The 20,960-nt window shown below is 45.4% G+C and overlaps 2 protein-coding genes across 3 annotated transcripts; both read right to left on the bottom strand.

Annotated features, from left to right (window-relative positions):
• Window positions 1–267: 267 nt before the first annotated feature.
• TDRD6 (tudor domain containing 6) lies at window positions 268–10,884 on the bottom strand. Its single transcript, XM_064709885.1, has 5 exons — window positions 4,264–10,884; window positions 3,709–3,827; window positions 2,527–2,616; window positions 2,046–2,103; window positions 268–649 (listed from the first exon to the last, which is right to left on the bottom strand). The coding sequence occupies exons 1-5, from the start codon at window positions 10,871–10,873 to the stop codon at window positions 588–590; spliced, it is 6,939 nt and encodes a 2,312-aa protein (XP_064565955.1). The 5' UTR covers window positions 10,874–10,884; the 3' UTR covers window positions 268–587.
• Window positions 10,885–13,314: 2,430 nt separating this feature from the next.
• On the bottom strand, window positions 13,315–20,960 carry SLC25A27 (solute carrier family 25 member 27). 2 transcript variants are annotated; one of them, XM_064709891.1, is made up of 9 exons: window positions 20,821–20,960; window positions 19,112–19,282; window positions 18,244–18,328; window positions 17,494–17,616; window positions 16,729–16,841; window positions 16,005–16,089; window positions 15,312–15,404; window positions 14,909–15,011; window positions 13,315–14,437 (listed from the first exon to the last, which is right to left on the bottom strand). In XM_064709891.1, the coding sequence occupies exons 1-9, from the start codon at window positions 20,921–20,923 to the stop codon at window positions 14,366–14,368; spliced, it is 948 nt and encodes a 315-aa protein (XP_064565961.1). In that variant the 5' UTR covers window positions 20,924–20,960; the 3' UTR covers window positions 13,315–14,365. The 2 variants fall into 2 exon arrangements, with proteins under 2 accessions (XP_064565961.1, XP_064565960.1); XM_064709890.1 differs by having other exon boundaries at window positions 13,316–14,437; window positions 16,729–16,859.

Here is a 20,960-nt window from a genome sequence, read left to right on the forward strand (position 1 = left end):
CTTTATTCCAGCTTATTCCATTGCTTTAGAACAGCAGCAAATGCAAGACTTCAACCCAAAACAATATACTCCCCTATGGAGAAAAAAAAACCTCCCCACCCCTATCCCCCAAAAATACCCTCCTCAACTTTTTTTTTTTTGAGAAAAAAACAAACACTTAACAATGCAACTTTTCCAAAAGCAAACATCACAAAGCAGTGCTGTACAACACAATAGCCTATACAGAAACTCACAAGAAACTTCTGTTGAAGAACCACCCACCAAAAACTCCATAGAAGTCAGTGCACCCTCAGTCAAAAAAAAAAAAGCCAGTCAAGAGGCAAATTCTTATTTAGGAAATTACAGCTATAAGAAACAAGCTAACAATAACAGTCTAGCAACAACAGCTGTAAGAAAACAAGCTGAAAATAACAGTCTGCTAACACTATTCCTTTATAGGCAAGTTCAGCAGTATTTGGTCAGCTAGGTAGAAAAAATAAGCCACTCAATGCTCTGCTGGTATTTTTGTTCCCACAAACACATTTTCATGGGAACATTTCATACACAGGCACTTATTCAGTTTCATGTGGTCAACGTGCCACTTGGTTTCAGCACTGCTGGAGGACATGAGCATCTTCAGCTAAATTGCTACTGCAGCCAGTTTGCTTTTCTATAAGGAATAAACACAGATTAGACCCATCAAGATGTTTCTATAAATGTGTATAAGGGCATAAAGATCAAAAGGGCTTCAGACTAAATACTACTGATATACTGGACCATGTTAAAAGACTACACTTATTGTACAAAGATAAAGCAGCAGAAGATGAAGCAGCAGCACTCTCAGATTTCAGTTATGAGTTCAAGTTATTCCATCCCTCAGTGGGCTTGGCATGAACCACTGCAGGAGTTTTTGCACCCTGAGTTCCTCCTACTCAAACTGCCTTTCCAGGCAGTGGCAATGTGTGCAGCAGGTTCCAGCTCTGTGACACGTGGGTGCACCCTGACTCACCTTTCCTGTGCTGGTGCTGAGAGTGCACACACTAACTCCATGCAAAGTGTTCAAGAACAGAAAAAAATCTACAAAATCAAGAATAATCCTGCATTTGAGGGATGCAATTTTGGGAGAGAGTTTGTAGCTTGACCGTTTTAACATTTTATCAAATTCTTTAACTAACCTTTTTCTTGCTCAACAGGCAACCCAATCTCTATTGCAAGCTTCCTAATCTGTTACCTATGAACCAGTAGTTATACTGAAATACAATCACCAGTTAATACCTGAAAGCACAAACGCTATCCCCACTTCAACTCAGTTTAGTCTTCATCAGGCAACCACAGAAACAAACTGCCCAGACAGGTTTTGGAGTCTCCATTCTTGGACATATTCCAGAACTGGCAGCAAGGTTTCTCTTTAACAACCTGATCTAAGTTGGCCCTGCTTTCACCACCAGGAAAGGCCCCTTTCAACCAGAACTGCTCTACAGTTCCATAATAGCATACAATCAAAAAGAACCTGTACTATTTATGTGGTAACTTAAGAGGTGTTTACCAGTAACACTTCAAAAATTAAGTAACCATAAAGATGTACTATTTACAAACTACCCTTACAACAACTAAAGTGGTATTATTATGGATTTAGATTTATAGATTATAGGACTGGGGCACCCAAATGCTAAACTAAATGCTTAATACAGTCTGCCTAGCAGTTGCTCACCTTGCCTCAGAAACATGACCAAGAACAGCATGCTGATGGCAATGCTCAAAACCCTGCCCAAATCTGTAACTTGGGTCAACCACCCCAGCTGTTCCAAGAGGCTCAACTCATTAGATGAACAAATAAATACTAAATTGGTTTGTAATCCAGACACAGTAGCAGCTTTCATTCCATGTAGTCACCCTTAAACTGAGATACATACGGTAATGCTATCAAGAAAACCCCAGCAGTATCAACTGCATAACCTCAGATTAGTGTTTCAAATTTATTTTCCAAAATAAAGCATTTCCTAGAAAATTAGAAACCATTCAAACACAGAGTACACAAACCATGTGGGGGCTTAAGGCAGACTTACCTTGAAGTAAGGACTCCTCTGGTAAGGGCTGCAAGTTTTCTGTTGCAGGGGTTAATGCCTACACAAAAAGGGATCCTGTTAGGAAGCTGGCACTATTGCCACGACTTCCATTAAGGTGCTTCCTTTAATACTAGACTAACTTCTTACTGGACTCTTATTTACTATTGTTTTCCTCCCTTATAACTCACTACATTAGTCTTCTGCCCACTTTTCACTTGGATACAAAAGGCTGCATGTGAAGAACAAACTGGAAATTCATATTGTTATCATCACCAGCAACATGGCTCATGACCTGAACTGTGGATGAGTGGATGAGTTTTTTCATCCACTGGTAGGTCCTTCATGAAGAACACCGGTGAAAACCTTACTATTCCTTCCTAATTATTTCACAATAGAAGTATTTTTCATGACTTAGCAATTAGCCAGCAGCCTCTCTAAAAACCTGCACTGTCCTGCCCAGCCCAGTACCACACTGCCATACCTCAGATGATCTACGAGCCCCGTCAGGAATCCCGTTCCAGACGTTCTCAGGATGCACAATCTCCTCATTGCCACTGCAGAGGTTCAAAACCTGTACAGACAGAGCCAAAGGAGATCTAGCACAGCAGCAATACACTTACAAGCAAGACACAACAGTAGGAAAACACAGCTGAGGACTCTGTGCCTCTGGGAAGGTGTTGAGAAGTCTGGATTTTGTAAAGAAGAACAAGCTGATCTCCAATAAAACTGAATGTAGGGACTGAGGCTGCTCAAGGCTCTTCTGGGCTCCTAACCCAAGCATAGTGAGAAAAGGGCTGCAAAACAACTACTAGATCAGAACCAAAGGGAAGCTGATGAATGGGGATATCATTACATGATAAGCCCTGACACTGCCTCTCATCTGAATGCACCTGAGCTTAGTTTTAGACACCCAAGGGATCTACCAGCACAAGAGCTGGCTTTCACAATCTCAGACATTCCATCTTGCAAAAGGATGCTTTTATGTAACAACCTTTTGGATTTGCAATCTTAAATTATAACCTAGAGGTCATTTTATGTAAGTATAGTGTCTGTTAATGTGTGTACATCAATACACACTCCCCCTGCACTGAAGGAAGATGTCTCATTCATCCCCCAGCTCAAACAGCAGTAGAACAAGGCAGCTCACTGCATTATTCTCTACTGTTAAAGTTAATTTCCACCAACTACTAATGCAATACACATTTCACTGAAGCAGGAATAGTTAAGGATTCATTATTACTTGCAGTATAGTTTGAGTTTCTTCCCAAGTTCATACTGATCTAGCACTAACTCCTCAAAATACCAATAAAATAATGGCAAGTTTCATGAGCATGTAATGGTAACACAGCTCCACTGCAGAACACTAACTTCAGGCCAGACAGAATCACACACATATGTGTGCCTCAAACTGGAGCCAGATCCTTCAGTATTCCCAGTCAATACAAGAGAATAAGATGTGAAAGGAACATCAAGTGTTGACATTTATCATCAACTCTATTTGAGACACCACTGTTTCTCTCTAGTCTATAAATTCAGAATCAGCCTTTGAAATACTTAAAATCTATAACAAAATTTAAAAGGAATATTTACTTAAGAGCTTAGTGAAGGACTAAAGAAGGATGAGATCTTAAGAATGCAGAAAGAGTATTCAAACCACACTTACCTTAGTACCCTTCTCAGATACCTCCAAAATGCGAGCATCACACCATTTGAGAGAAGTCCACACCACACATTTGGAACCAACAGCAAAGCCCTTCAGATTACATGGATAGTCATGGTGTGCTACAAGAAATGGTAAGTTAGCAATGAAAGAGGAAGGAAAAAAAAAGAAAAAAACAAACTCACAAAACCCCACAAAAAAACCCTCAAAAATCAACTCTCAGATACCTCAAACACTGCTGCCCCACCCCGTCCAAACTACTTGATATTTGAAAGTTAAAAATTTGTCATCCCAAACAAGTCTGGCAAATGCACTTCATGTTCAGAATGGATTTCCACTCAAAATCATTAATCTTCCCAAGTAAGACTAGTTGCTGAGACTGTGACATTACCCATGAGAAACTACACTCAGTCTGCTGTCCTTAACTCATCAAAGCATCAACACTAACAAAATAACTTATTAGGGAATAAAAGTTGGGTTTTTTTACAAGAAAGCTATTCTCATTTTTGAATGGCACAACATTTTGATTATTTAACCCTTTACAATCAGATACTTTACCTGCACTGCAGTCAGCCAAGTTCTCATTTTGCTTTTTGTCTTCCCCAGGCTTACAGCCTAAAGACTGAACACACATATTTTCACTCTCTTTAAATGAGTCGGTCAAGTCTTGTTCCATCCATTCTTCCACAGAGTCACCTTTCTTCTTCTGCCACCCCTTATGTTTCTCAACTTTACAGTCACATGATTTCACAGAGAAAACAGGCCTTTGATTTGCTGAGTCTTTTGAAAGAAATGAAAACTGACTTCCACTACCTGCAGAACTCTGTAGCATAGCATGTTCCAGCCCTAACAAATCTTCCTCCCTGTCTTCCTCAGGAGGCTGAACATTGGGCAGCACCAGTTCCAGAAAGGGCTCAAATTTGGCTCCTAGCATCAATTGCTTGTCATGCATCTTCTGAGGCAGCTCTTTCTCAGGTCTACCACCAGATGATGACAGCCTTAGGGAAGGAGGGTCTGCTTCCATCCAATCATCTAGCATAGCTTCTGCTTCATGAATTCCAGACAAATTCACTTGCAGTTTCTTCGTCTCCTCTCCCAAAGAAAGCTGAACATCAGATGGAATCAGCTCTACTGACTTCTCTCTGTCACTAACTGGAGGCACCAGATTTTCTTTCTCATTAAGTAATGGCAAAATTTCAAGACAGTTCTGAGCTGTCAACTGCCCTGTCTCCTCCCTCACATTTGGCAGCACCAGCAATTCCTGCTTCAACACTGTCTCTCTTGTTTCACTGCCTGATGCTGCCTGCATTTCCAGAGACTTCGCTTCCAGTGCTTCCTTTGTTCCCTCACCACATGAGGACTTTTCCATAACTCCCTCAAGCCCCTGTAGGAGCTCTTTTAGATCATCACATGGTAAGTGCATTTCTAATGGATCCCGTTGTCCTAATGTCTCTGCTCCATTGCTTGCAGATGGCTGTGCCTGGAGCACTGGCAATCTCTGCAGTTCCTGTTCTTCTCCTAGGAAAAGGCTGGCTGCTGGAGCACTGCCTGCCACTTCTGCTTTCAGCTCAGCCTCCTCTCCAAACAGTATTTCAGACAGGTCTTGCTCTTCAGCTCTCATTCCATTGCCCACAATATGAGCGCTGCAGTTTCTCATTGGTTCTAGCAGCACAGTGTTATCACTGACACCTTCAGACAGAGGTCTCTCTTTATCAATACTGTTCTCACACTCTCCTATTTCACATCCACCATCAGCCTTCCCACTGGCAGCTCCCACTGACACGTTTGCTTCTGCAGTTTCTAAGCATTCAGAAGTTACACCCAGGAAAGGATCAGAACAAAATAAAGCACTTTGACTTTCTTCCTGAGCTAATCCACAAGGAGCAGTAGTTTCTTTGTTGAGACAAAGACCCAAATTGCTGTCTGAACTTCTGTTTTCCTTTAGGGGGTTGCAAAGGTTTGAGAAATCACTGTCATCAGTTTCTTTGTTAGCCTTCCAAAATGGCTTCATCTCTTCATTAATACTATTGCCAGAAGCTTCCAGCTTGACAACACACAGAGGGACTTCAGAATCTTTATTTTCCCAAATTTCTACAACTTCAGCTTCTAATACAAGGTTTTCAGTCATATCATAAAACTTCTTATTTGCTTCACTAAGCCATGAGCCATCTGGGGGACTGAAACCTGAGAGACAGCACGCAAAAGCTTGCCCAGGTACTCTGAGCAGTTCACATGGCATCTGTCGGATCATCTCCAGCCTGACGTTTTCCTCGCTTCCATAATCCACGTGTCTGACAACGACACTGTCATCACTCACACTGCTGATCTGAGCTCTGTAGAACCACCCATCCTGACTGTACTTTGCCAGACAAATATCTCCACTTTTAATACAACACTTGCCATCATTCAGAGAGCTTAGTCCAAGCTTTTCAGCTTCCTCTATTTTTTTCTCGATGTAGCTCACGTCTTTGGTATCAGCACGGTGGCACCAGAAGTATCCTGGACTATTTACTACTGTGACGTAAATCTTTAAAGTCTCACCTGCCTCTGGAAATTTCCAGATAAATGATTTACAATCACTCACACAGGAAGTCTCATTTTGCACCTGAGGAGGCAAAGGCTCACAGCTAGTGATCATGTCATGGTTCTCTCTTCTATCAATTTTCCTTCTTGAGAAAAGTCTTTCTCTACTTGCAAGATCTTTATCAGCTAAATCCACTGTTATGATACCTTGATGGTCACTGAGAATAACTTCCCATTTATCCTCAACCTTCTTTACAAATTCACACGACAGCAGGATTTCACTTGTTCTCTTGGTGAAGTAAAACACTGCTTTCTCTGTCCAGCCAGCATTTTTTTTGCATTTAAGTCCACCTAGAAAGCAGTGAATGCTCATTGCTGGAATAGATGACAAGTTCTTAGGGAGCCTGCGTGCTTGATCAACACTGATCACAGAAGTGTCACCATAATCAATATAATGCACCCTTATCGAATTGTCAGAAGTCTTCTCTTTTACTACAGCTCGATACCACAGGCTGTCTTCTGAATAAACAGCACTGATTAAATCTCCTACTTGGAAAAGCTGTCCATAAGGGTCTTTCACTGATTTCCCATTGTTTAAACTTTCCAAAATGTTGTTAAGCTGAACTTCATCACTCCCTAGTTGAACATAAAAATCCTGCGGGTCACTGACATAAGACACATACACTAAGGTTTTAAGAGCTGGCACTATCTTCTGTGGAGGCAGATCAGATGCATTTTTAAGCATTATACACCTGCCTTCAGCATCAGACTTAGTATCTGACAGTGTATCCATCTGGGAAAAGAGCAGAGACTCCTCCCCTACTTTATTCAACAAGACTGGATTGTTCTTACTGCTAAGCACCTCATTAGGTTCCAGCAATCCAGCTGCCACATGACCCTTCACAGAGTGCTGGAAAAGGTTTACAACTTCTTTGAAGTGTCTTCTGCTCCCTGGCTCTTGCTGGGCTTCAGGTCGACATTTTCTTCTTTCAAGAGGCCTGCCTGCACTGAAAGGGGACCCTGCAGTCTCATTCCTCTCAGGCACATTTGTATTTCCAGTGCACAAAGTCTCATTGTGTATACGACCACGCAGTCCTGTACTGTTTAGGCTCAGCTCTTTCAGTTTTGTATTAATTTGAGTATTTCTATCAAACAACTCAACCAGCAGTGTATTATCAGAGTCCTTTGCTACCACTATTGCTTTTAATCTCTTTTCCAGGACAGCTTCCTTAAACCATGTGGCAGCTTCCTTGGAAACAGATGATACATCAGACACAGAACACTTTATGGCCTGCATTGGCACAAGCAAGATATCAGAAGCATCATTGGGCAAAATAAGCAGATCGTCTGTCTCTATTGTCTCTGTGTTCCCAAAATCCACAAAGAAGACTTTAGCCTTAGGCTGTCTTTCCATAATTACTCCCCTATACCACTGACTGTCAGAGTACCTTGCCAGACACAAGGTCCCAGACTTCCCCAAGGATCCTGAGCTGGCCACTCTCTCACTCAGGGAAGCAATGTTATCAGCCAGCTGTGCCAAAGTATCTCCACACCTTTCAAGCTGGCAGTAAAATGTCCATGGATTCTCAACATGTGTAACATAAACATCTTCCTCACTCCCAATTTTGATGCCGTGACTAGAATAATAGAAAGAGTGAAGCTGGACCAAGGATTCCAGATGCTTTTGAGGAAACAAAGGTCTGGCTACACCTCTCTCAGTGAGAAACTGGCAAGCACTCTGAAAAGGTGTGATTAAATCTACAATGTTAAACAGGTCCCTATTTATTGACGCCAAGGCAAAGATTGTACACTTTAGGTCAAGGTCAGATGATGAATCAACAACAAACTGACGAAAAGCCCGAATTGCTTCTTCATCCCAAGCAAAAGGATTCTGACCATTGGGTTGGATTAAGTTGTAAAGGCTGCACCTGAATGCCTGAGCCTCTAACCTAAGGAAGCGTTCATTAATTGCACGGAGCTTCGTTAGACACACCTGCTCTCTGTTGCCATAGTCAACATAGATGACTTCTACTTTCTCTGCACAAACTCCTTCACTAACTATTAAAGCCCTGTACCATTTCTTGTCCTCTGAGTACTGGGCTAAACAGACAAGATTTGGCCAAACATGTGGCTTGGATGAATTCTTGCAATGCTCTTGAATTTCATCCATTAGTATCTCAAGGTCCTGGCAATTTCTACTTAATTGACACCAGAAACAACTGGGACTCTCAACATATGACAAAATAACATGAACTGTACTTCCCACTTCTAAGTGGCCTCCACAAGAGGAGCCTGGCTTAATTTCCACATAGTTCTGCCTCAAAGAGGTGTGCAGATTTTCCTTACCCTCATAGTCTCGAGAAAGAAGAGATTCACTATTTTTAGAATTATGAAAGGCTGCAATAGGACTCTCTCTGACCACCACACCCACGTGAGAATCAAATATTCTATCATTGCTCTTTAGATTGCATTCTTCTCTGAGCCTCTTCTCTGCGTTTACTTGGCTTTCCTCTGCAGCACACACTAGGGGAGAGGCCTGTGTCACAGACTCATCTGATTTCTTGCAAGTCCTGGGTATTTCATACCTCTGGTACTTAGCATAACCCCCCTGGGCCATGAGTTTACTTACTCTTCCCTCTCCTAACTGAGACTGGTCAAAAATTTCAACCATGTATTTGTCACCCTGCACATTCAAAAACCAAACCTTTAGTTCCTTGTTCAGTACCATCTCCCTGAATGCAGACACAGCAGCTTCACTCCAACTCCCTCTTGGAGGGGAGACACCTGCCAAACAACACTTCAGAGCTAAAGCAGGCAGTTCCCTGAACCGAGGGAGCAGCTCCTTCACAGCACACAGATCCACAGTTTCTGTACTGCCTCTGTCCACCAGGTGTATTTCCACCCCAGTGTCCAGCACCCTGGTAACCACTGCTCGATAAAAGACACCCTCGTTCCCACTGGCACAACAAAGGGATCCAGGCTGTGGGTCCCACCCAGCACCATCCAGCTTTGTGGAATGGGAATAAAAATTCCACATGCTCTGCCTCAGCTGCCTGAAGAGCTGGTAATACTCATGGAGCTGCAGCCAGAACTCAGATGGGTCTTGGAGGTGGGAGACCTGTGCACTGTACAATGTCCAGGTCTTCAGATACACACCAGCAGCAGCAGCCAAATCTCCATGGGCTGAAACAGGAGGTGCTTCTGGTGGCAATCCCAACTCTTCAACTAAGGATTCCTCTACTTCCAACTGCTCATGATCCTCAGTTTGGCTCACATGACTGCTGGCCAGGCAGCAAGCCTGAGACCCAAAAAGATGGTTCAAATCAACACCATTTTCCCCATAGAGAGTCACATAATAGAGATGCTCAAAGGAGTTAAAGGCTTTGATGTGAGCACTCACTCCTCTGCCGAGCACCAGCGCTTTCAGCAAATCAACCTGCAGCGAGGACCAGCCACAGCCCCCATCTGAAACACCCTGAAGAGCACACGCGTAAGTGACCACAGGCATGCGGAAACACTCGGCAGGCAAATGGCGCAGGTTCGCTCTGCTCACAGTCTCCTTCTTGCCATAGTCCACAAAGATCACGAGAGCTGCATGCTGGTCCTGCTCCCCAGCAATGAGCTCCAGCAGAATGGCACGGTACCACTGGCCATCCATCCCACGGGCAGCACAGGGCGAGCCCACTTTGGGCAGTAAGTCCTGCTCCCACCGGTCATAAGCATGGCACATAGTCTCAGAAAGGCAACAGATCTCCTGTGACAGGCACTGCAACTGGCAGTAAATGTGGTGTGGGTCCGAGACATGGGTCACTAGGACAGGCTCTGTCACATCCAACTGAAGCTGAGGGTAGTAGTAATCCAAGGCAGGTGACAGAGGCTGGTATGAGAGCAACACATGGACAAGCTGTGGAACTGCAAAAGCTCCGAGGGAACACGCTGGAGGCTGCTGACAGAGCTGCTTCTTTAACTGGCCAGAGGGCAGGCAGCGCCTGAGCACCTGGCAGAACCAGCTGGGAGAGACTCGTTTGGCCAGGCCCAGCTGCTGCATCTGAGCCACGAGCTGGGGCAGCTCAAGCACGATGACCTGCGGCATTATCACCTCCTGCACCACACCAGACACCTCCTTGCCTTGCAGGAAGCTGAGGAACTCCATCGCCTCCACGGTCCACTTGGACACAGGTGAATCCCCACTTGCTGTACCCTCGTTACTGTGGCAGGGCATGACTTCGGCCACGACACAGCCCAGCACCTCCGGGGGCAGCTGGAACAGCTCTGAGCAGCCCCGGGCCAAGTAATAGGCAGACGTGGTCACCACGTACCCCTCGTCCAGCAGGAAAACACGGTACCCCTGGGCACTACAACTCACCACACAGCAGCGGTACCACACACCCAACACTTCCACCAGCGCCATGTCTCCTGGGCACAGCCTGGTCCCGCTGGCGCCCGGCCCGCCGGGCTCTGGGCAGGCCGCCAGGCGCGGCCCGGCCGCCGCCTGGATCTCGCGGTACAGGAGAGCATAGTCAGCCTTGCTTTCCCCCAGAAGCCCCCACAGCCGCAGGATGGGCACCTCGGGGTACAGCCCCACGGCGCGGACCCGCAGAGTGACGGTATCACCGCGGCCGAGGGACCCCGGCCCGGAGCTCATCGCGAAGCCACCTCGCCCCCCTCCGCTCCCCGCACGAGGCGAATGAACGCCCCGCCCTCCGCCCCTCGGCCTCATATAGAGCACGCGCCGCCCACGTGACCCACGGGGAGCCGTTAGCGGCTGCCCCAGCGGCCAAGTCCATTTCGATCCTCTCGGTGGGGTGGAGAGCGGCGCGAAGCTAAAGGGAAAAAGGAGAGGTGAAACCAGCTGAGACGTGGGGCAGCTCCCGCTACGCTAAGAGTGCGCGGAGGCGCCACTAAGAGGAGGGTTACGGAATTATGTCCGGGGCGCCGCGGGGCTCAGGGCAGAGCCGGGCTGCGCTGCCCTCGCCCACGGTGGAGCGCTCCACGAGGGACGGGTGGCGGCGGGACGGCAAGGGCGGGGTGAGGGGGAGAGCGCGCCGAGCCCGCTTAGCTCCTATTGGTCAGAGCAGCGCAGAGGGCGGGACACGCGTGCGGAGCTTGGCGGCTATTGGCCAGCAGCGGCCTGGGGGCGGGGCGTGGTGTGAGGGCGGCAGCCGCGGAGTGAGGGCGGGGAGCTCGCACCAGGCACCCGTCAAGAACCGCTAACAATTCACAGCCGAAGAGAGAGATTTATTAAGAGTTAAAGAAGTTTTTCACTACAAGATTTTTACAAGGCATTTTTGTCATTTTTATTTTGAGCTGTGCTTCAAGGGTCCGTGCTGGGACCAGGGTTATTTAGTAACTTCATTAATTGCATAAGTGAAGGGTTGGAGTGCACCTTCGGCAAGTTTCCAAGTGACACCAAGATGAGTGACACCAAATCCTCTGAATTCATTGGGATAAATAAACCCTCTAACACTGTCTTTTTAGTGTTAGCGAGTCAGGCATTACTTTATTCTTGGCCAAGAGGGCGTCGTGTGGGTGCGGCTGACAAAATCCTGGTCTCTACTCAGATGCAAATACAGAACTTTTATGTTTATTTATATATGTGCTTTTAGCAAGCAAATTAATATTCACTGGCTCTAAATTACAGAATTCTTGTTCATTAATTAGTATTCTTTCTTCTGTTGGATATTGATTTCTCACTTCTCTTGCAAACTAGTCTATATTCTTCAGTTCTTTTATTATCTTTTTTCCCAGGTAGGGACTTTCCAGCACACATACTGAGTCTTTGTTAATCTCTTTTTTGTCTGCTGTTTTCTGCAGAATGTCATTATGGTCCATAAATTGTGCACTCCTTGTATCCAGTTTCATCAATAGACCTCTCTTCTTTCAGGCTTTGTTAATTGAAGCACATCAAGGTTATTCTAACAAAACTTAGAATTTCAGTGATTTTCCCAAGCTGTGTGCCCATAAAAGTAGCTTATGGAAATTTTGAGAAATGCAGTCTAAAAGTGGTTTTACACACTGCTTATAATTAATATACTGGCTATCATGATCAGAGAGGTTGAGCAGCTGTCCTTCATGGAAAGGCTGAGAGGGTTGGGATTGTTCAGCCTGGAGAAGAGAAGTTTCAAGGGGACCTGATTGTGGCCTTGCAGTACCTGAAGACAGCCAGCAAGAAGCATGGAAAGGGACTTTTTACAAGGGCCTGGAGTGACAGGACAAGGGGGAATGACTTCAAACTGAAAGAGAGCAGGTTTAGATTGGCTATTAGGAAGAAATTCTTCACTGTGAGGATGGTGAGACACAGGAACAGGTTGCCCAGAGAAGCTGTGGATTCCCAGTCCCTGGAAATGTTCAAGGCCAGGTTGGACAGAGCTTGGAGCAACCTGGGATAGTGGAAGGTGTCCCTGCCCATGGCAGGGGGTTGGAACTGATCTTAGAGGTCCCTTCCAACCCAAACTGTTCTATGACTGTATAATAAAAGTATTTACTGTGTCTCACGAGAAAGGTAAAGCTGTGTATCCGTCACTGGGTTATCAGGCTAACAGGAGGGCAGGCAGGGGTGCCTTGGGATGGAACTGAAGCAGCAGCTTTGCTGCTTGGTCATTGCTGGTGCTGGAGTACAGGATAGAAAGAACTGGGATTTGATTCTCAGGATGACAGCCAGAAAAATACCAGGATTTCTGAACAAAACCTTTGGATTGATGCACAGGAGATTCTGCCTGAATATGAGGAAGATCTTTACTGTGCAGTGACCGAGACCTGGAGTGGATTGTCCAGAGAGGCTGTGGAGTCTCCCTCACTGGGGATACTCCAGAAATGGCTGGGTGCAATCCTGTGCCCTGTGCTCTGGTTGACCCTGCTTGAGCAGGAAGGTGGGACCAATAAGCCACTGTGCTCCCTTCCAACCTGCCCCATTCTGTGGTTCTGTGACTCCCTAATATTGGTGAGATGAATGTTTTCCAAGCTGGAAGCATACCCCAAATGCACACAGCCACAACTGAACTTCAGTACAATCAGAAAAAACAAGTGCAAGCCAAGAAAACACCCAAACTGTGTTCAGTGAGAAAATGGCACATTGGAGACACTGGCTGCAAAGACTAGAAGAAATCCTGGGTATTTATTCAAAGAGCCACATTTTCTACATTAACTCAATTACTAGATATTACTAAATCAAAGCCAGCTTTGTTTTATCTACTCACGGCTGCATTTAATGCTGCATTTTTGACCCTTGATTGCCAAAGGTGAACCTAGTGACAAACAGCACTAGTCTCCTTCTCTATGAAATCTGGAAGGCTTTAAGTTTAAAAATAAATAAATCACCCCTGTTCAAACCTTTTGCATTATTGAAGAGAACGTTGTATTTCCATTGAGATGTAAAGTGGGCAGAGTGCACATTCCCATGGAAAATGACGCAGTCTGCCACATCAGCACTGAGATTGTCACAGGACAAGTAGTTCAGCTTGGTCCTGTGGAGTATCCTGAGACCTTTGAACATTGCAGAACAAACCAGGCTTTTGATTTTCTGAGAACAGGACTGCATTTCAATAATGATCTCACTTCAAGAGTTGAGTGGAGAGGTCAGGCAGTCTCTGGGAAGTAAGAGAAACACAAACCCCTCCACTTTTTGTGCAAAGCAGATTTGGAATCAGGCAAACTGCTTTTATCTTTTTTAATACCTAGCACTACAGGTTTGGTTTGCCGACATATCAAACTAATGAGAGGTAGTTCTTGATCTGTGTGCAAATTAACAACAAAAATTCCCAAATAATTTTATAGATGTTTAGCCACAGAACTTATTCAGTGCATTGATCAACCTGCTCTTGTTTTTTAGCAATAGAAACCATCTCCATTATCAAACAGACAGTATTATGTTCTATTTGCTTGGTAGAATGTTTTTTATTCCTGTTTGCTGGTTCAGAAAGCTGGTGCTGGCTGGTAGCTGAAGTATTGTTGGGACAGTTTTATCCTTTGGATAATATAAATTTCATGTAGGAGTCTGACAATCAAATAGTATCCTTAAGTCATGGCTGTTCCTAACCAGTAAGGACTGGATTTGGAGCAACAAGCTATGCATCTGATCCTACTACCCTGTGGAATGAGAATTCAGCTTGACTGCTCTTCTCTGTGAATATTGAAGGTTTTAAAAAGAAGTAACTCCACACAGCCTTCTGATTTGTTCATATGTAAGCCAGAATACCAGTGACCAGGGTGCCTGTGAAAGCAAACACTGAAGTTAGAGGCTTAAAACAAAAGTAACCCCAAAATAAGCCCATTAGATTAAACTGTCTCCTCTTAAAAATCATATTCTTAAGTTCAGTCTCATATTGCTCAGGTTCCCAGAGAGGTTCCCAAGCCTCTGTCTGCTCAGAGAGGCAGAACTCCCCATCCCTGAACTCCCCACCCCTGAACTCCCCATCCCTGAACTCCCCAACCCTGGAAGTGTTCAAGGCCAGGTTGGACGGGGTTCTGAGCAAGTGGAAGGTGTCCCTGCCCATGGCAGAGGGTTTGGAATGAGATGATCTTTAAAGTCTCTTGAACCCAAACCATTCTACAATTCTATGATTATGTCTTTGATTATGTCTTTCATACAAAAATTGTAATATTACATAGGGTTAGGGCTGCATCCACACTCCTCACATTTTAATGCTAATTGTTCTTGTAAAGGGAGTTTAAAAGCACGTACCATTCGCATCCAGGTTGGTATAAAGCCTTTGTACAGAGACATTAACCCTTCACCCTGCACAGTCTGAATCAAGCAGTCCATGGAAGATTTATAGAGCAGACCTCTAGCAACGCGCAAGGAGAACAAACAGTGTTAGGATTACACATACACAATTTAAAAAATAAGACATCCCCCTCATAAAAATAATTTGTGGTGAGATTTTTCTACAAGCCAGAGTGCTTTTGTGAGCTCCTTGGAGTAGGTGGCCATCACAACAACACCCCCCAGACATTTACTAAATCAGTAAAATCATCTGATTAGAATGATGAAGAGCAAATTATCAACTTAGCACTTCACTCCCAGTGAAATCAGTCAGACCCATGGTTTCAATGGGCTGCTGAGGTGGTCTGTGAAGTGTCCATACCTTCCCTGCTTATCTCTTGGCTGGTTCATTATCCGGGTTTTGACCACGTCAGCAGGAGTTCCCAGCACAGCTGCTACCAGCCCAGAGCAGACACTGCCAACAGCAACAGATACTTAAGGAAGAAACCAAGATGTATCATAAAAATTTCAGCATTGTGATTCCAGTTCTTATAATAAAGATATATTAAAACAGTTATCATCAAATCATGAGTAATAACTCATAAGATAAGATAAACTCGATTTGGGAGGCTTACTAATACTGCTCTTGCTCACATGTCCTCCCAGTGCCAGCTGCCCTCACCTCTGTGTGCAGTTCTGAGTCAGGGATGAAGGACCCACAATAGGCAATTCACAATATTGTTTATATAAAGCAGATTTTTTCATCACTTAAGAGAGTAAAAGAGGATGTTCTGCAGAAGTTGTATCACTGTGCTCCCACAGATTAGAGCAAAGATGTTTAAATGTACCAACAAGGCACTTCTAGTGAGGGCAGTTTTGTTGCAATGGTTGCATCCTTTCTCTTGTGCCTTTTATAAAGTGATGTTCTCTAAGGAAAAAATAATTCTAAAGTTGCATTTCATCAGCAGTATCAAAATCAAAGAATGGGGTCTTCTGCTGGCACAGAGAGGCAGATGAAGACAACAAGGCTGGAAATGCTCCACGGTGGAAAAGGGGTATTTGGAGAATATGGCACCTGCTGACACTGTGAGTCACACTGTTGTCCACAAGTGTTGTGTTCAGAAGCAAGAAGTGTTTCACTGTGTCGTAAGTGGTCAGATCTGTAAAGAGGATAATGAGAAAAAGCAGCACTGTCAGTAATGAATGGTCTGTGCTGTTCACAGCACAGGATATTCATTTCCACTGAGGCTCCTGCCTTTGGCACAGCTGGCACTCTGCCCCAGTTTTTAATGAGGGCTGTGGCACCTGAGTCCTGTCTTTAGACCTGTGAGTACATTCTCCTTCCTGCTCCCATCTGCTCTGATTTACCTTGCAGATGATGCTGAGCTGTATCTAGGTGACCCTCACCAGCCCTGTTGCTGGCTCAGCTTCCTGGCTTGGTCTCACACCTGCCTCATCACCACACACTTCCCCACGGATCTGGATCTTGGTAAAGCCTGGCTGCCTTTGCTGGCTCTGCCCTGCTCACCTCACTTGGGCACTGGGTTGTGGCTGGTGAAGTCCCTGCTTTGCTGGCCATGGGACCCATTCAGCTTCTGGCTCACTTTACCTTAAATTCAGGTAAAAACTGTTACTTTTAAGCCATTTGATTTCCACAGGACCAAAACACAGGTGCATGAGGCAGAGGTCAATTGGAGGGTGCTCCAAACAGGGCCCTAAGACAAAGGGAGCGGCTGAGCTCCTTTTTCTTAAAGATTTGGTGGAGCCTTAAGTGCTGCAGGCCAAGTTAATCCATTTACCTCCCATATTCACCAGAGCAGCTCTCTGGACATTTGGTACCCATCCAGCCCAAAGTCCCCTTACTCCTCCTTCAGACAGGATCTTCAGAAATGCGTGGTGCACGCCCCGAAATCTGAAATCAAGATGAAACCTGTGGGTGGACAGCGCAGTGAAATCTTTGCATGGAATTTATACCTGTAAGGATCCATTTTTGGATCTGTCTTTGACTTTCATGCCACAATATTTTACCAGAGATACCGGTTGCCTTGCAAAGCAGTGATCTGGTCCCTAACAGCAGACAAGCCTTAGATCCCACACTGGGTTACAATACTGAATGTATGTGACACCAAATGATGGCAGCAGTTTGGCATGCAAAGAGCAGCATGTCCTGGTATTTGCAGAAGAGTCTCAAGCCCTGCTGTGTGCCAGCCTTCCTTGTGCCTGTGCATCCTGCACGAGCCATTTCACTCGTGCTTTCTTCCATCTTCAGAAAGTGTCCTTCCCTCCCCATGGTGCAGTGCTGGCATGGACGTGCTGCAGCACACAGGATGGGTTTGTGGTCCCTAGGACCAATAAATCAGAATAAAGAAGATGAGTACAAATGGAATAAGGAGGAGGTCTTGAATCCCTCCTCCTTTAACTGCCCAGAGCCATCGGGTGCGATCCCTGTAAAAGGGCACAGAACAGCTGGGGAGAAGGAGTGGCAGAAAACACAGAGAAACACACCCTGGGCTAAAGAGTGATCAGAAACAGGGGGAGAAACACCAGCTCTGAGAGGAACCAACCGTAATGGCTTTCCTTCCAACTTCCTTTTTCCCTCCATCTGCATCTGCACCTTCACCAGATCAGTTGGGCTGGCAAAAAACTGTCCAATGGCACCTGCAGATACACCTCCAACCACAGCTTTCCTGCCAAATGGAGAGAAATTGTGCTCCAGAATACACTGAAAATCCTCACAGGTCACAGTGTTTAAGCTGAAGAGTTCAGCAACACAACCCAGGTGGAACAAGTGTAAATGGTTATTCCATACATTAACAGCCAAAGCAAAGGTAATAATTGTGGTGGCTGCAGGTTGTTAAAGTAGTCAATAATATTTCTGTCAATTTTCAAAAAGGGTTAAAACTTACCTGAGGAAAAAAAAAGCTAAACAAGGTTACATTTTGCTCTTTGCTTAAGGTTTAAAAGCAGGATGGCAAAGTACACAAGTAAAGGATGATGCTTCATGTATTATAACTAAATGCCCACCTAAAATTCCAAACTTCTTGCTGATATATAAAACTTTTCTTACTCTCCCACTGCTACTAGATGAACTGTGTTAATTTATGGGTCTGTTTATTTTAGTAAAATCAGAAATTTCAGTATTATCCATAGGTCCCCCTTCCTGTAGCATTGGGCATGACAAGTATTTTGCAGTAGATTTTATCAATCCCATTCTAAAGCCAGATACATTTTTGACCTAAGATAGGGCTGTAGGTCTCCTACAGTAAGGACAATCCCCAGGCAAGCAATAAATATGCATGAATATGCAACATTACCAGAGAGGAAAGCTTTCACCCTCTGCCCTTCCAAGCACAGAGTCACGGAGATGTTCGTAAGTAACCATCCGGACACCAGTGTATACTGTGGAAAACAAAAGCAGGAGACAGTTCTTGGGTCTGCATTTCTGGAGGTCAAAATGAGAGAGAGATCAAGACCTTGGTTTATGGCACTCCAGAGCTTGCCTGGGTCAGCTGGTCGCTACTCTCATGTTTGTGATCTGAATGGGGAAAGTGAGGGGTTTGCCTGGTGTCAGAGGGAGAGCCAGTGTCTTAGCATTAAAAAATCTCTCTGGCTGAGCCACAGGTCTGCCAGGAGGCAGCACAGCTTTGCCTGCACCCTAAGGAGATGGGACTGCATTGCCTCCTTCTGGGCTCATGCCAAGCACAAAACCTCCACAAGTGCTTTTGAGGTTTGTTGTTGTCACCATATTTCCAACCAAAGCACAGAAAGCTGTTACTTGTGGCAAACTGCTGATGCATTTCTTTTAAGCAATTGTATTTTTCCCTTGTGCTTCCAACCTCATCATTTTTCCCATCCTTTTCCTAATATGTTTCCACTTCCCCCACATATGAGACATTTATTCTTCTGAGAACTCTGAGTGTCTGGACTTCCTGAACAAGACCTTCATGCAAAGATGACAGAGAACTTATATTTTGTTTTCCCAGAAGCCGGAATAAGGCTATGAAGGACTGGAAAAGGGAAGGAAGAGATGCTATTGATCTGAAATCTTGTATATTCCAAAGTGGGATTGCAGGGCTAGACTGAAAACACCACACAGATATATTTAAAGTACAAAAAAGCATTCCAAAAGGCTTGGCCACAGGATGCAGGACCCATCGTGTCCCATCACGAGCAGATATTCACCTATGTGGCGGTAGACGGCCGGCGTGGCTCCTTGCCAGAGCTTCCATATCCCCTCCTCCTGCGCGATTCCAGCCGCCGTGCGCAGCATCCCGCGGTACGGGACCGCCGGCCCGGCCGCAGCTTCACCTTGGACCTGCAGCCGGGTTTTCGTGAGATCCAGGGGAAATGTCACTGGGAACAAAGGGCCGGGAACACACGTGAATAGGAGTGCTGCTGCCCGGAGAGCTCCCGTGCCGGGAACAGCCTCACCGCAACGCCCTGCCAGCGCCCGAGGGGCTGGGCAGGCACCAGCAGGGAGCAGGGGCTGTACCAAACAGGTTCCAGGAGAGACCCCTGGAGAAAAGGAGAATTCTCATCCAGGCCTGTTAAAAGTGGCGCTAGGCACAAGTAACTAAATGACATTCCTGTCATACACACTTCCTCCCATATTTAGTTTTGCAGATTTGTTGTGCAAATATGTGTACCTTCTGAGGGACCCACGATTAAAAACCCCTTCTAGTTACTCCCCCTGAATACAGACCAGTCATATCTCTCAATTGATCATGTGGTCTTTCCAATTCTGTCCAGCCACTGTCTAGCACAGTGGCAGCACGTTATGGTCAGGAACAACTCCACAGAGGTCATCATAATGCTGACATACATTCAGGCTCAGCTACAAACTTATATATATATACAAACTTATATTGTAGGACATATACATCTGTCCTACAAACCACCCTAAAGCATGCTTGCTTTCATTATACAGGCACAGGAATAATGTCTAGCCTGTTATTTCTCTCACTGAAATAACTGGTGGCCAGTGAAGGAGATCCAAGGTGATCTCAGCTTCCCAGGGCAGCTCCTGAAACAGTACGGATACATATTTGTGCCCCTCATTTCAGTTCCAGGCCAGGAGTGCCTGGTGATGGACCTTCCCAGCCTGTGGCAGGGAAGGAGCAGGGCTTGTCTTTGTTTGATACCTCTGAGACACACCAGGGTCCTTCCAAAGCAGCACTCAGGTGCCAGGGGAAGGCACTCACTGCTCAAAGCCTCAGCAGGTTTACAGTCTATTTGTGCATTAAGTTTGGTATGTATGTTTAAAGATTAGCAAAGATTGAGAAGTTACAGATCCTTACAGAAATGTAAGTGACTTACTTGCCTGTAAGAGCCTGTAGAAATTATAAAGAACATGCTGAAAAATATTCAAAATAAGTTACTTGGTCACAAAGCAGTGATGCACAGATGCCAGTGGGCTTCTATTCCATGATTCACCAAACCATTTTCCAACTCCATTTTTATAAGCATCTCCACTGTGACCAGAAACTTAGGAGTTGATTTTTCTTTGATTAACCTTCATTGACTACGAAAAGGAAATTCCTGAAGGAACAAGGCCTTGCTAGTAACTTAGGCAACAGATCTGCCTACCTCTTCAGGCTTTCCCTGGAAACCCAGCCAGTGCAAAGCTTAAATTAGTGACAACTGCACTGAGGTAATGACTGCAGCCCTTCGGTCTCCGAGGCAAAGATTTCATCCTGGAAAACCCTCCCTCCAGCCACGGTCAAGTGGCATAAAACACTTCGATTATGGAGCAGCCACGACTAGCACAGTGAAATGCAGATTTGCTGGAGCAGAACACTGAGGAATGAGGCATCCGGGGACTGATGTTCCCCCTGCCCCCCGTAAGTTAATCTGACCCCCCTTCCCTCTCGGAAAACCACGGTGAGTTGTACCTAGTTCTGCCACAGCCGCTGCACAGGCTGACAGAGCGAATTTGCTGGCTCGGGGCCATCTCTCTGGAAGAGGTAAGCTGCTCTCTTCTCCTGCAGGTGACATCTAGCAACTCACATGAACCGAGGGCACCCAGCCACCC

The sequence above is a fragment of the Zonotrichia leucophrys genome, chromosome 3, assembly GCF_028769735.1.
Source record: "Zonotrichia leucophrys gambelii isolate GWCS_2022_RI chromosome 3, RI_Zleu_2.0, whole genome shotgun sequence".
NCBI classification, from domain to species: Eukaryota; Metazoa; Chordata; class Aves; order Passeriformes; family Passerellidae; genus Zonotrichia; species Zonotrichia leucophrys.

Excerpts from the sequence above, each read along its gene's own strand:
- TDRD6 (XM_064709885.1), bottom strand. The coding sequence starts at position 10,873 with ATGAGCTCCGGGCCGGGGTCCCTCGGCCGCGGTGATACCGTCACTCTG. Across the intron at positions 3,828-4,263 it reads CTTGGCTGACTGCAGTGCAG|CACACCATGACTATCCATGT; the intron begins GTAAAGTATCTG and ends CATTTCTTGTAG. Across the intron at positions 2,104-2,526 it reads GGGCTCGTAGATCATCTGAG|GCATTAACCCCTGCAACAGA; the intron begins GTATGGCAGTGT and ends CTTTTTGTGTAG.
- SLC25A27 (XM_064709890.1), bottom strand. The coding sequence starts at position 20,923 with ATGTCACCTGCAGGAGAAGAGAGCAGCTTACCTCTTCCAGAGAGATGG. Across the intron at positions 15,012-15,311 it reads CCAAGAGATAAGCAGGGAAG|AGGTCTGCTCTATAAATCTT; the intron begins GTATGGACACTT and ends GCGCGTTGCTAG. Across the intron at positions 14,438-14,908 it reads TACCAACCTGGATGCGAATG|GCACCCTGGTCACTGGTATT; the intron begins GTACGTGCTTTT and ends TTGCTTTCACAG.